Raw genomic sequence first — 15173 nt, 5'->3', positions numbered from 1 at the left:
CATTCAGCAAGTAACTTTCCAGTTAAATAATTGAGCCATATGTCTTAAGTCACTGGTTTCTTGGCAATGCTGTCTTCATTAATGCAAACAACCTCCTGGTTTAAAATTCTAACAAAGCCTAGCTAGTAATTGTCAATAGCATCAATAGATGCATTCTCTATGGCAATGCCTCTACCAACCACAGTCCATTTGCCAAGAAATCTCCTATCGTGAAGTTGGCTTTCCCCTTGAATCTGTATTTTAGAGAAATGCCCTATTGAATGCAAGACAAAAAGCTTTCACAAAATGTGTCAATGTTCAGCAATACATAGTTTTGTGTGTCAAATTACTATTTCTGACCTTCACATTAAAAAAAAATCACTTTTCAAAACTGAAAACTAAACTAGAAAGACCATTTTTTCTTCATAAGAACCTAAGCTTCCCAATAATAACAATACAGTACAAACCCACATCATATAAGGAAAATTTAAAAGGACATTTTATCTAGCTAGCTGCGAGTTTGTTTCTCCGAAGTTCCCAACATATCACCATTCCAATGCCTAAAAGCTCTAAATTTGATATGCCAATGCAACTCTATCCAGCACCCGACATCCACATACTCACACAAAATCTAAAGAAGATAAGCAGAACATGACTTTCAGGACTTTGGAATTGTCCAAAAAAATGGGAAAAGACCAGTTATTTAGCCTGGAGTTCTGTTCGACCATGATACCATTGGGTTTAATTATATTGACAGAGAAAACAGGAAGCAAAGTAGGTGTTTTGAAGAATGAAGTAGTTTGCATTGCCTTACTCTAGTAAACAATCCATTTCCCCCATCTTCCATTCTCGTAAAAAAGTTTGATATGTGATATCAGAAGTGCTTTTAATTGGTTCAACAATGTGTGTGAACACCTCTGGTACATAAAGTAGAATCAGTGCGCTTACTACGATGTCGGCATCCAATATTGGTGGTTTATATTCTTATGACCGTTTCTGAGGAATTGGGCTAATTGTTTTTTCATTATTTAGAAAAGCTGAAGTCTTGCAATATCTTCAGCTTTTTCAGGATATAACCAGTTACTGAACTGGATAGAGACCAGTTACTTCACTTATTTGATCACTGGGCTGCCTAGATTTGCCTTATACTAAAGTAGACTTATTTTTAGGTCAAACCACATTTGTGCTGGAACAATCTCACTGGGTTCTGGTGTTCCCACACGATGTATTTAATTATAAATATTCTGATTAGTACACACAGAAATTTGGAATTTGGAAAGATAATACGTCAATTTCACTGTTTTCTGCACAGAGATTCATCTGGTGTAACTCTGGATATTCTTTGAACAATGGGAGACAAACTTCTCAGCAATACGTGATGGTTGCAATCCCAGTTTCTGGACCAAAGGAATTCTAAACCTATTACAAGGACAATTTCTCATCAAAGAGATTGCTATCATAGCACTTTATAACCAGTCATTTTTGTATCTTATTTTACTCTAATTTTCATGAATTCAGTGAACATCTGTCAGATTAAAATCATGGTTCCATCTACAGAAAAATGTGAGCTAAACAAGCTGGCTGTTTCAAATCATTTGGAGAATATTAAAAACAGAAAGAAAACGAACACAGCAATCATGATGAAAGGTCTGTGATTTTTATATAGTTTTAAAGGGGTTTGATTTTAGACTAGTGGCATATGACTGTTAGTCTATGTTTGTGAAGGTGTTAAAAGTTGGTCAATCTTTCCAGAGCCGTGACTTTAGGTCAACATGTGTCAGGGAGCAGACCTCCTGGAAGTTTGTTTGTATTGTGGGCGTTATAATCAGAGTGAGAAAACATTAGTCATTAGCTGTATCAGAATTTAACATTGGCAGGCTTTTTCTAAATCTTCAGTTGAAAGCTTTTATAAAGTTCGATCAAGACCTTATTGAAGTTAAATGCAAGTGTAGTTTCACCTACAAAAGGAGATTGTACACATCTGCCAAGGGAATAGGTTACTATAGCATAAGAGTTGTAGTTTGTGAAACTTCCAGACCAGGAAGGTTTGATTCGAAACCAACAAATTATTAAAAAGTGAGAAAGGGAAAAGACCTCACAGCTCATGAGACTTGCTCTGACAAGAAGCTATTCAGTCAAACCTCAGACCTGATAAGGGAAGGAAAATTTCTTAGGAATTTGATTAACTGTAAAGTGTTGGAGAATACATGGAACATTGTTTTGCCATATATCTTGAAACCTTCCAAACTGTGTTACATTTAGATTCCTTAATTTGGCTTAGTTTATTTTTATTCTTTTCACATGTAATAAACTTCTGTCTTATTGTTAAAACCAAATCTGCAGCGTTGTATACTTAAGTTTTCAAACTGAACTGAATAGAGACCAGTTACTTCACTTATTTGATCGCTGGGCTGCCTAGATTTGCCTTATACTAAAGTAGACTTATTTTTAGGGAAAACCACATTTGTGCTGGAACAACCTCACTGGGTTCTGGTGTTCCCACACGATGTATTTAATTATAAATATTCTGATTAGTACACACAGAAATTTGGAATTTGGAAAGATAATACGTCAATTTCTCTGTATTCTGCACAGAGATTCATCTGGTGTAACTCTGGATATTCTTTGAACAATGGGATACAACTGAGATGGCAGTAACTACCTCAACCTTAAGGCAGCATTAGATCATTTACTGCACAAAGGAAACCCCAAAAAACATCAATAGCAGTCCAAGGAAAAACCCTCCAGCAATTGGAACTCATTATACCTGGTGCAAAGTAAAATAGCTGTCATATATAGAGACCAGATATCACTGAAAAAGCTCACTAGGGTAATGTCTATGGTCCAACCACCCACAACTGCTTGATCAATGAATTACCAAATTCAGACCATATATTAATGATTCCAAAGTGCCATTCAAGCTTCTCTACCGCTAAAGCAACTGATTGCAATCTACATAACGTCCTGGATAACTCCAAATTTGAGTGGACTATTTGTGACTTTATTCATCCCTCAAGTCATGATCACATCCAATGAGAACAATCTTGGTTATTTTCCCTCAAATGCTATCAACGCAACCATTGCAAAGAAGCCCATCATCGATACCTTAGGGATATTCACCAATCAGAGCTTTGACTGGCCAGCCACATCATGATTATAGCTGGCCCAGCTGAGTGCACATCTTTTTGAACCCTCGTCACCACTTTCAAAGCTTGAGTCAGGAATGAGTTGGAATATTCACCACTGGCCTCAATGGGTGCGGCCACAGAATGCTTGTAAAGCCCAAGCAATAGTCAGGACAGAGAAATGTGTTGCCCATGTACAATGAAGACATTTTTTTAAAAATTACAAATGGAATCACTTAATTCCAAACTGCTGTTGGAAAGACTACAGAGGGTTGAATAGTTTCTTCATATTATGGAAATGCCCATGGAAATCTATTACAGAATTGTGGTCACGTTAGACTCTCTCCATTGTCTGCTAAACTCCAATTTGATCCAAGAGTGGGTCATTTAATGGGCCTTTGACACACCATTACTGTCTGTGGCACAAGGTGATTCACGAATATATTTCACAAATACTACCATGGTAATCAGAGTATGTTTGTTTTGCGTTGAACTGACAGACCAGATTTGATGCTGGTTTTAAGGTTATGTAGCTTCACTTGTCCTAGTAATGTACCCTATGGACCTATTCTGATTATCAGCACTCTTTTTTCCATCTCCTTAACTGATCAACCTGCTTGTCTCACAAGGTAGATTAAAACATCTTGTGTGCAGCCACATTTAGCTTATGCTTTCAATTGTGCTACATGGGTAGGGTTAACCACAAGTACTACAACAGTCATCTCCTAAATGAATAAAGGGCGGAAAGAACTTTATGTAATTTGTCCACAAAATGTAACTTCATTGTCTATCCTTACAAACATGCTTTAGAGTTATGTCATCATTGTTAAGAATTGGTATTTAAATACCATAGGTTATGTATCTCACTTTCCTTGGAATTTCACTGAATTCTTAAATTAGTTGCATTAATTTTAACAAATCTGATTTGCACTGCACTTTAAACCACTTATGTTTAACCATACTAATTATTTAAGTAAAAAAGATTTGTAAATAATTTTAATTACAAGTTAAATGCAGTATGAAGATTCTTTTTTAAATTTTCTATGTATTTTACACTAATATTACTACCCACAGGTTGTTCTAAAAATGCAAAAAATGCTGTATACAAATCTGACTGTACTTAAAAGACAAGGTTTTGTCATTTAGTACATTTTCACATAGTCGCAAATATTTTTATATGAGCAGAGATCTGAAAAACATTTGTGTTGCAATTAGCACCTTATTGTCATGGTACTTCTTTAAACTCTTGTCCATAAGACACTTTCCCTCTCGTGCCATCCTTTTCCATTCCTTTCATGCCTTCAGGTCATCCCTATACCATCACATGTTTCAACTACTCCTTCTTCCATTACCATCCCCATCCCCTATTACATCTATCCCATATGTCATCCCAACCACTTTCCCCATTCCATATCTCCAATGCAGTCCCATGCCCAGGCTAACACTTCTAATGCTGACCCCAAATACGTATATATATAAAGAGCCTCTTTGCATCTAGTTCCTGTAGATAGAAATTTCACCAAATTCATTAAAGAGCCATACATTTATCACAATATTGAATGACGGGTTCTGTGTATCACTTGGCAGGACAATCTACTGATTTATAAAACAAACCGGTTGAACTATGCAAAGAAATAAACTTTGTCTGGAACCCAGGTCTCACTCCACTTGAGACGCAAACAACGGTTTTGCTTTGAGATATCATTCCTAATAAGTCAGCTTTCCTTTCTGAGCAATTGTATTCTCCTTGTTTGTTTGTTTGCTTGTTCAACAAACCATTTCAAGGAAATCGTTTCCAAACCCTTCCTGCTTTAAAACAAATACAAGACCAAAATCTCAGTAAAATGGAAAATCAAACTTTTGACCAATCTGTAAAAAGGACTTTTGTACCCTAAAATATTATCTAAATAATTAAAATAAACTTGGGAAAATGTAGCCATGGGATTTTCAACTGTCTTTTATATATAGTACTAAATTCTGCAGTACTGACAACCATCAAGTAGTCGTTTCAATGGATGTATTTTAAATTTATTTTTCACTGCTGAGATTTCTTTTTCTCTGCACATTGTAGTTATCTCTGCATCTCCACAACAAATATGTTTTTGTTTAGTCTTAAAACAAATAAAATATTTCCAACAAACCCCATGATGAGGCAAATCATGAATCATGAATATCTTGGTCATGGACTCTGAATTGACTAGTTTGTGGAAACAGCTTCTGAATTTAAGCATACAGTGAAGATATACTGTTTCTACAATTCTTTACGATAAAGAATTAAACACCAGCAAACAGAAACAACCTCACTATTTGCCTGATTTGAAAATCTTATGAAGATACCACGTTGCACCTTCCATGTTTTAAAATAATTTCCAATGCTGTGTGTAGTATTCCAACTGCAATGAAATTATGATAGTGTGTAAATCCAACATTGATACCTTTAATGACCTTTGTGCCACTCTATTCCATTTGAAACATGAGTACTTAAGTTATTCTTCATTCTATTTCTACCTATATTATTTAACATTTTCCCGATATTAAATCTTCCACTTTCTCCTCATTCTCCTGACCTTTCTATATCTACTCACAGCCTTTCACAGAGCACATGATGATTTGTTATATCTTCTAGTTTGGTGCCTTCAATAAATTTCAATATTGTTTCTGTGATGCAAAGTCCAGGGTATTTATGCCCATCTGCAAAGTGAGAGGAGTGCTAACTCAGAACCCTCAGAAATATTATTCTCTATATTCTTCCTTTTTTGATGCTACTCTTTGTCTTCTGCCTACTGAACGAGGTTTGTGTTGCAACTGGAAACAACATTTTCTGTCCTATCAAAGCTATACTATGAGAAACTTCTGCTCCTCTGACACTAGATGTTGGACAAGCAGTCTGACAATTTAGAGACCGTGGAAGGGACAAAGATAACATTCAGTCATCTTTGCATGTAAGTAGAAGAGCATAATAGAAGCACAAATTATTTTTTGTTCAGCCTGTCACCAATGATTAACACCCAATTATTTTATTTTATTATTTATAAACCCCACGCCTGCATCATAGCTAAAATCCTCAAACCTTCTGCCACTTCCTTACAAGATGATTCTAATACTTTTCTGGCCAATCTCCCGTCATCCCCACTCTGCAAACTTCAACTCTTTCAAAATTGTGATGGAGATTAATTTTTTTATTTTAATGGAGGATAAATGTTGCCCTAGACATCAGAAAAAACATTCCTGTGTTGTTTCAAAATACTGACATGAGATTGTTTTCGTGCACCTGAAAGTACTGATGGGACACTGCTCATCAGTATGGAACCATTGGCTGATATAGAAAAATAATTGTTTTACATTACCTGAATCCCTTTCAATCCACAGAGAAAGTATTGATGCCATTGTGGTTTATCTGTCTCAATGTGGATCTCATTTACATGAATACTATAGTCCCTACGGAGATAAAGAAATACTTGTGTTAGAACTATGTTGTAAAGAAATAGCTAACTGCTGCCATCTACTGCTCTCCATAATACAAGACCACACTTCCAAACATCAAACCATTGACTGTCACCTTCCTCATTAATTCCAGAGAGCTTACCCCCTCCCGACTACCTCCAACCTGACACAGTCTCCCAAACCCAGACAGCCTGCTTCTACCTTCTTCCCTAAATCCACAAACTAAATTGTCACAGTAGGTCTGTTGTATCAGCCTGTTCCTGCCCCACTGATCTCATTTCCTCCCACCTTGACTCCACCCTCTCTCCACTTGTCCAGACCCTGCCCACCTACATTTGCAATTCCTGATGTCCACCGCCATATTGAGAATTTCCAGTTCCCTGGTCCTAACTACCTCGTGTTCACCATGGATATCCAATCCCTCTTTACTTTCACTCCCCACCAGGATGGTCTGAGAGGTCTCGGCTTCTTCCTCAGCCAGAGGCCTGAACAATCCCCAATGACTACTCTCCTTGGCTTGGCTGGACTTGTTCTCTCACTGAACAATTTCTCCTTTGCCTTGAAGCAGTGAGACAAATTAAAGGAGTGGCTATGGGGACCTGTAAGGGTCCCAGTTATGCCTGTCTTTTTAAGCAGTATGTGGAACAATCCTTGCTCCCCGCCACAACTCTTTCTTCGGTACATCGGCAACTGTTTTGGTGCCGCCTCATGCTCCCACCTGGACCTTGAAAAAGTTTTAATTTTGCCTGCAATTTCCACCCCTCTATAACTGTCACATCGTCCATCTCCAATACTTCCCTTCATTTCCTTCACCCCTCCTTCTCCGTTTCAAGGAATAAGCTGTCCACTGCCATCCATCACAAAGCTGCTGGCTCCCACAGCTACCTTCACCACAGCTCTTCACACCCCATGTCCTGTAAGGATTCCATCTCATTCTCCCTGTTCCTTTTCCTACGTCGTATCTGTAGAGATGACGCCACCTTTCAAGACCGTGCTGTTGATACGGCTTCCTTTTTCCATAACTGTGGTTTCCCGCCGACTGTGGTTGACAGGACCTGTAACTACATCCAACCTATCAACTGTGCCTCCACCCTTGCCTCTTCCCATCATTCACAATGGCGTAATCGGGTCCTCCAGTCCTCACTTTTCATCCCACCAGCCTCCCATTCAAAGGATCATCCTCCACCACTTCAGACAACTCCAGCAAGAATGTCACCACAAAATTCATTTTCGCCTCACTCCACTGTCTACATTTCGTAGAGACTGTTCCATCCGGAACACCCTAGTCCATTTCTTGATGGCCACCAACATCATCCCTCTTTCCTATGGCACCTTCCCATGTAACCGCAGAAAATGAAACCTCTGCACCTTCATCTCCTCCCCCTTCACCATCCAAGGCCCTAAACAGTCTTTCCAGGTGAAACAGCATTTCACCTGTACCTCTTCCAATCTGGTCTATTGCATTTGTTGCATCCAATGTGGCTTGTTGTACATGGAGAAACCTGGTTATCATACAGACATTTCGTTACCATGCTAGGTACCACCATTGGTGCCACCTCCAATGAAATGATCTTGTTCTACTCTGCTTGGAATTTATATTATCCTGTCTGTTAAGTTGGGTTGCGTCATTTCCGGTTCTGTTCTGCACGGGTTTGCACATGGACTGTAATTCCACACAGGAAATAACATCACCAACACAGGAAATGACATCACCAACCCAAGGAAACCTAAACAGATAAATAAAAAGTGGGACATAACACCAGCGCTTCACCAGAGGCTCACTGATGATGTTACCTAGAATGGTGACGAAATGTCTGAAAACTAACCTTCCAGCTCAGCGAGCAAACTCACATTCTGTAATTCCACACGTTTATTGATTGCATTATGGGTTGAAAACCAGGCCTGTAGGAATTCCCATGCACGTCTGTGCTCGGCTTGAGCTAGAATGGTCACATCATCCCAGTTAAATTGATGTCCTTCATGGTCCGAATGCACTGAGATGAGGGAAAGTTTGTTGTGTCATTTTGCTGCTGGCTGGTGTTCATGTGTCATTATGGCTAGTTTCCTTTTGGTGTGGCCATTGTAATGTTTGTTGCAGTCATTGCAAAGTATTTGGTAGACCTGGGTTGGTCCTGTATGTTGTGGGCATGCGGTCTTTGTTCCTTATAAGTGTTAGTCGTAGTGTGGCTGTGGGTTTGCGTGCCATTATCATTCCTTGTGGTCTTAGCAATCTTATTGTCAGTTCTGATATGTTCTTGATACAGGAAAGTGTAGCCAATGTATTGGAGTGTACTGTGTCCTCTTGGCATTGTCTATCTAGTAAGTGCCTGCAGATGAAGTTTACGGGATATCCATTGTTAGCAAAGACCTTGTATAGGTATTCTTCCTCCTTCCTGTGTAGTTCCAGCATGTTTCTGTGAATTGTGGCCCATTTGAATAGTGTCATAACACACCTTTATTTGTGGACGTTTGGGTGATTGCTGTGGAAATTGATGATCAGGTCAGTGTAGGTTGTCTTTCTATATACTGCGGTTTGGAACTCCCCATTCTATCCTGACATCTAGAAACAGAAGTTGATTATTGTCCTCCTCTTCTCTCGTAAATTTGATCCCAGTAAAAACGTTGTTGATGAGATGGTGTGTCTCTTCTAACTTGGTACATTTAATGATGACAAAATTGTCATCCAAGTATCGGATCTACTGTTTTGGCTATATGAGGGGAAGGGTTGCGTGTTCCAGTCTTTGCATCACTGCCTCTGCATAAGTCCTGAGATGGTTGACCCCATATGGGTGCCATTGATTTGTCGTACATTTGGTCATTAAAAATTAAGTGTGCGGTAAGGCATAGATCCAGTAGTCTGAGTATGTTGTCCTTGCTGATGGAGCTGTTTGGAGTCAGCATTTCTGCGGCATCCAGTAATGTGGCAAGTGTTTCTTTGGCTAGTGGTATGTCAATGGATGTAAATGGTGCTGTGACGTCAAAGGATACATTAATCTCAATGTTGTTGATTTTGATGTTCTTGACGTTGTTAAGGAATTCCTGGGTAGGCTGGATGGAGTGGGGTGATACATCGACCAGGTGTTTCAGTCTCTGTTGTAGGTCCTTGGCCAGTTTGTGTGTTGATGTGCCTGGTAGGGAGACAATGGTTTTGAGGCGGGTGCCTGGTTTGCATACTTGGGGTAGTCCGTAGAAGTGGGAGTGTTCAAGCTTCCTGGTTTCATGTTCATGCAGTCTATCTTGGTTATTTGTCCTGCATTTTTTAGTCTCCTCAGCGTGTGGGTGATCCTGTTTGTTAGCTGTGGTGTTGGGTCTATCTCCACCTATTGGTAAGTGTGTGTATCTGCAAGCAGTGCCTGTGCGTTTTCAACGTAGTCCAGTTTGTTCATAACGACAGTCATGCGCCCTTTTTCTGCTGGTAGGATTAGTATGTTCCTGTCTCTCGAGTCCTTTGAGTGCTTTTCTCTCTGACATGTTGAGGGTGTCCCATTCATTCCTCCAGTTCAGTGTAGAGATTATAGTTTGTTAGATGTCTTGTTGTGTTTCATCTGTGAGCCTATTATTTTTTAGTGTAGCTTCCAGACTGGCCATGAAGTCTCCTCTGTCGCATCTCTGTGGTTAAAGTTTAGTCTGCACATTAGAACAGCTTTCCCAATTTCTGTAAGTGGTCTGCTGGATAGGTTTTTTATCCAGGAGTCTAGTTTGTTGTTGTCCTTGTCTTAGTGGTGGATCAGTTTGGTCAGTATCTCCTGTAGCATGCGTTTCTTCTTTGTTCTGTTCCTGGTGGTTTGATAGTGATGGCCTGTTCGAGGGTTGTAGTCTATTGCTGGTCGGTAGTTTTGGTATAATGATTTTTGGCATGAAATTTCTTGTAGAGCCGGTTATGGGTATCATTGATTACTATCCACAGCATTCTCTGGCCATTTTGTTCAGCTGTTCTGTGTGTCTGTGGGTTGCTGAATGGAGATTTGTACTTAATGCTGTGGGGCAGTACCTAGTTCCTGAGGCATTTGTGGAGAAAGAGAAATTATTTGTGGGTAGCGTTCAGTCAGTTGGCAAAGGTTTTCCATTGTCAGGCTACTTAGTGCTTGTGCACCCATAGGTGTTCAAGGTTCTTGTGAAGATTTCTAGTTCAGGCTGTGGAATAGTTTGTTGGCTTGCTGGCTGAATTGGCTGGTTACTGTACAAATGTTTCATCACCATGCCAGGTAACATCATCAGTGTGGCCTTTGATAAAGCAATGTAGTTCTACTCTGCTTGGTATCTATATGATCTTTGCTAACAAGGGATATCCCAACAAATTTAGCCACAGGTGCCTACAAGATAGACAATGCCAAGAGGACACAGACCGCTCCAATGCACTGGCCACACTGCCCTATATCAAAAACACATCAGCACTGACAACGAGAATCCTACAACTATTAAAAATCATAGTAGCACAAAAACCCACAACCACACTGCAACAAACACTCACAAGGACCAAAGACTACCCACGATATACAGGACCAACGTAGTTTACAAAATACCTTGCAATGACTGCAACAAACATTGCATCAGCCAGATAGGAATGAAGCTAGCCATCAAGACACGAACACCAGCCAGCAGCAAAATGACACAACAAACTTTCCCTCATCTCAGTGCGCTCGGACAATGAAGGTTATCAATTTAACTGGGACGATGTGACCATTTTAGCTCAAGCCAACCACAGACACACACAGGAATTCCTACAGGCCTGGTTTTCAACCCATAATGCAATCAACAAACATGTGGAATTAGACCCCATATACAAACCCATGCAGAACAGAAGCAGAAATGACGCAACCCAACTTAACAGGCCAGATCATATAAATTCCAAGCAGAGTAGACCAACATCACTTCATCGGAGGCCGCACTGATGATGTGGCCAAGCATGGCAAAATGCCTGTACGATAACCAGCCAGCTTGACGAGTAAGCCAAAAACCTCCTCCACAACCCAAGATACAAATCTTCACAAGAAGCTTGTCTTGAAGAAACAAAATGCAGACTGGGTGACCACTTTGCAGAACACCTCCAGTCCGTGTGCAAGCATGACACCGACCTTCCCATAGCCAATCATTTAAACATTGTATCCTGCTCGCTTGCCCACTTGTCAGCTCTCGGCATGCTGCAATGGTCCAGTGAATCACAGTACAAACTGGAGGAACAACATCTCATCTTCAGACTAGGCACTTTACAACCTTCTGGACTTAATATTGAGTTCAACACCTTCAGATTTTGAACTCACTCTCATTTCATCCCTTTCTTTTAGCTATACCAATCACATTCTCTGTCATCATGTCCTCTCTCCTTCACCACCACCACCCGTCCACCCAAGCCACTCCAGTGGGACTATTTGTTCTTTCAGTCTGGAAGGTGGACACACCTTTGTTCTGCCATTCTCACATTCTGATCACTTATTTCGCACTATCAGCACTCTTTCTCACCCAGCGCTCCACCCCCACAGTATAGCATCAATGCTGCCTCCTCCATACTTCACATGAATTCTGATGAAGAGTCATCTAGACTCAAAACATTAGCTTGCTCTCTCCATGGATGCTACCAAACTTGCTGTGATTTCCAGCATTTTTTTGTTTTCAGTTAAGACCATAAGACAGAGGAGCAGAAGTTGGATAATCATTGCTTAGAGCTCACTCCATCATTCAATGAGATAATGGCTGAGTTGATAATCCTCAAATCTTCATTATTGCCTTAAATCCATTACTGTTGACTCCCTCAATGATTAAAAATCATTACAGCTCTCAGAAGTAAAGACTTCCATGGGTCCACTACCGCCTGAGAGAAAAGATTTCTCCTGACTGCTGTCTTAATTGGGCAACCCTTAGTGTAAGATTATGTCCTCTGGTGCTAGACTCTCACACAGCCGAAATAACATCTCTGCATCTAACCTATTACAGCCTCTTGTGAACCACGTATGTTCACTAAGGTCTCCTTTCATTCTTATAAACTCCAATGAGTACAAGCCCAACCTACTCAACCTGTCTTCATAAGAAAATCCCAGGATCACCCCAGTGCACCTTCTTCAAGGCTGGTACATCTCACTTAGTGAAGGGTTGCAAAACTGCTCAGAGTACTCCAGCTGTGGTCTGTGTTGTTTTAGGAAGACCTCGATTTTTATACTTCATTTCCTTTGAAATAAAGGCCATATCTGCCTTCCCTATGACCCATTAAAATTGGATGCTATCTTTTTATGATTGATGCTCAAGGACGCTAAATCCCTCTCTGCTAGAGCTTCAAAGTTCTAAAAGAAAATCCACCACAGTATTTTGTGAACTGAAAGCTTAATTGAAGATAGTTTAAAATAGATCCCCAGTGGCTGTGGCAGACAACAATGTGAGCCTTCTGTAATCAGCTTGATATAAACATTTTACAGCTGGATATTCAGCTTTTGAAATCTCAAATAATTTTTAAAAAAGCAAAGTGTGGCAAATATTCCATTTTAATTTTTCAAGGGTCAGTTTCTTTTTAATTACTTAGAAAACTAGATTTCCTTTAAGGATATTCATAAGCCACCAATGTCATATTTCACCACTTCCCTGTTGTCCAAAGAAGGAGGTTAATTTTCGCAACTAATCTAAAAGGTTTCTCTTCAGACCCTACAGTTAGAAGACCCCCAATTATCACATCAGGATACAACCTCACACAACAGTATGAGCATGATCAGAACACAACACGTGAAGAAACTGTAAAACAAAATACATTTGGCTCCATTAAGATACTTATTTTTTGATCAGTTATTATTAAAATCAAGCAGCTATCAGTGAGCTGAGTTTGCTGAATAGCTGGTTTACAATGCACAGTGACTCCAACAGCATGTGTCCATAACTGAAATTCCCATGAAGGGGCCACCTTCTCAACCTTAGCCCTTGCCTGAGGTGTGGTGACCTTCAGGCTAAACTCACCACCAATCATCCTGCTCTAATTTGATGGCAGCCCTATAGTCCTCTTGGTCTTTGGTAACTAAGTTATTGAAATCAATTGTGCATTTATATAGTAAACTCTTTTTAAAAAAAATACCTCTAAGAGATCATATTTCTGTTGGCTGAAAATCATGACAGGTTCAAATAATCACTCATCAACAAACTGAATGTCTAGGTGATTAAGTGTAAAAAATACTAAAGGTGTCAAAAAGAACAAAATAAGAACAATTAAATAGCATCTGCTCTCAAGGCTATGTTTCAAAATTATTCAAACTAATGAATGAATCACTACAGTAGTAAAATGCCAGTCACATGCATAGCAAGTTTCCACCCCACCACAAAAGAAATCTTATTATGTTGAAAAAGGAAGAAATCTTTTAATGTTGCCCTGATAGATCAGGAAAGATTTGTCTGGGTCCTCGGCTTAAAAACCTTTCCTGAAAGGCAGACCTTCATCAATGCACCTCCACCAATAGCATAGCAATTAAAATTGGGGATGCATAGCATCTTGGAGAGCTGTGAGATTGAAGGAGATTACAAAGATAGGAAGGAGAGACGCCATAATGGATTCAAATACAAAGATGGGAATTTTCAATTCAAATGTTGCTTGACCACAAACCAATGTAGGTCAGTGAGCACAGGTGTGCTAGGGGAAAGTGAATTGCTCTTGAGTTAAGACACTATGAAGGTAATTAGCCATGCATGGTTCATGGAACCTTAGGAATCTCTCTCCTTTAGAGAATTAAATAACGGCCCTGTTTCCCACATTACAACCAGGACTGCACTTCAAAGTACTTAATTGTCTGCAACATACTTCAAGACACACTGAAGTCATGGGAGGCACAATATAAATGCAAATCTTTCTTCTGTTCTGTATTCCTGAACAAATACATCACAATTTTCCGTGAGAAATTACTTCACTGTCTCAAAGGAAAAATCTACTACTCCTTGGTCAAAGACTGTAATGTTAGATGCTTAATCTGACAGTATCCATTCTAAAATCTATTTTTATCTTGAACAAACTTAATACATTTCAAACAGTTCAATCTAGGGTTCCTAATTTGGCTAATTTGCAACATGCAAATCATCTCCATTAATTGTTGCCCAATTGTTCCAGGAATCAAAACCTTCAGCAAATTTAAAACCCAAAATGGGACTCTTACCTGCCAACTGTTTTTCCTTGCCCCATTTTGCCCTTTGCCTTAGTACCAATACTGATATTCTGAACCAGAATGATGTTCCCATCCAAGATCTAACTATACACTTCTTGGTAATCTCCATGCATTTCACACCTTGTACTCTTAGCCTAAACTCCTAGTATTCCATTTATGAAACCTATAGGAGTAAGGTAAATTCATGCCACTGGTTTTCAATTAAGTTATCTTGTCATATTAAAACTAGTTCAGCAGGTAACGGTAAAATTTATAAAATATCAGTTACAGATGGATTTGAACAAACTGCAAATCAATAAGATAACTAGTACCTATGGACACTAATTCGATTCAGAAAGTGTAAGCTATTTTATTACCTACGACATTTAGCACTTGACAGATGAAATCTCTGCCAATGACTACTGAAGACAGCAACAGTAGGAGATGGAAACTCGGGCGACGTATAGTTAACTGCATTTTAAAATTATTTAAATGGACTTTTATGCTAAATAAGAGAGCC

At 39.4% G+C, this 15173-nt stretch overlaps 1 protein-coding gene across 1 annotated transcript in view; it reads right to left on the bottom strand.

Annotated features, from left to right (window-relative positions):
• galk2 (galactokinase 2) overlaps positions 1 to 15173 on the bottom strand; it is a 134475-nt gene that overhangs the window by 104802 nt on the left and 14500 nt on the right. Inside the window, exon 4 of the mRNA XM_048562961.2 lies at positions 6452 to 6542. Within this exon, the coding sequence (XP_048418918.1) occupies positions 6452 to 6542 (91 nt within the window). The remainder of the gene's footprint in view (positions 1 to 6451; positions 6543 to 15173) is intronic.

Source organism: Stegostoma tigrinum, chromosome 33 (assembly GCF_030684315.1).
Source record: "Stegostoma tigrinum isolate sSteTig4 chromosome 33, sSteTig4.hap1, whole genome shotgun sequence".
Lineage (NCBI taxonomy): Eukaryota > Metazoa > Chordata > Chondrichthyes > Orectolobiformes > Stegostomatidae > Stegostoma > Stegostoma tigrinum.
This window is presented reverse-complemented; position numbering and strand designations above follow the sequence as displayed.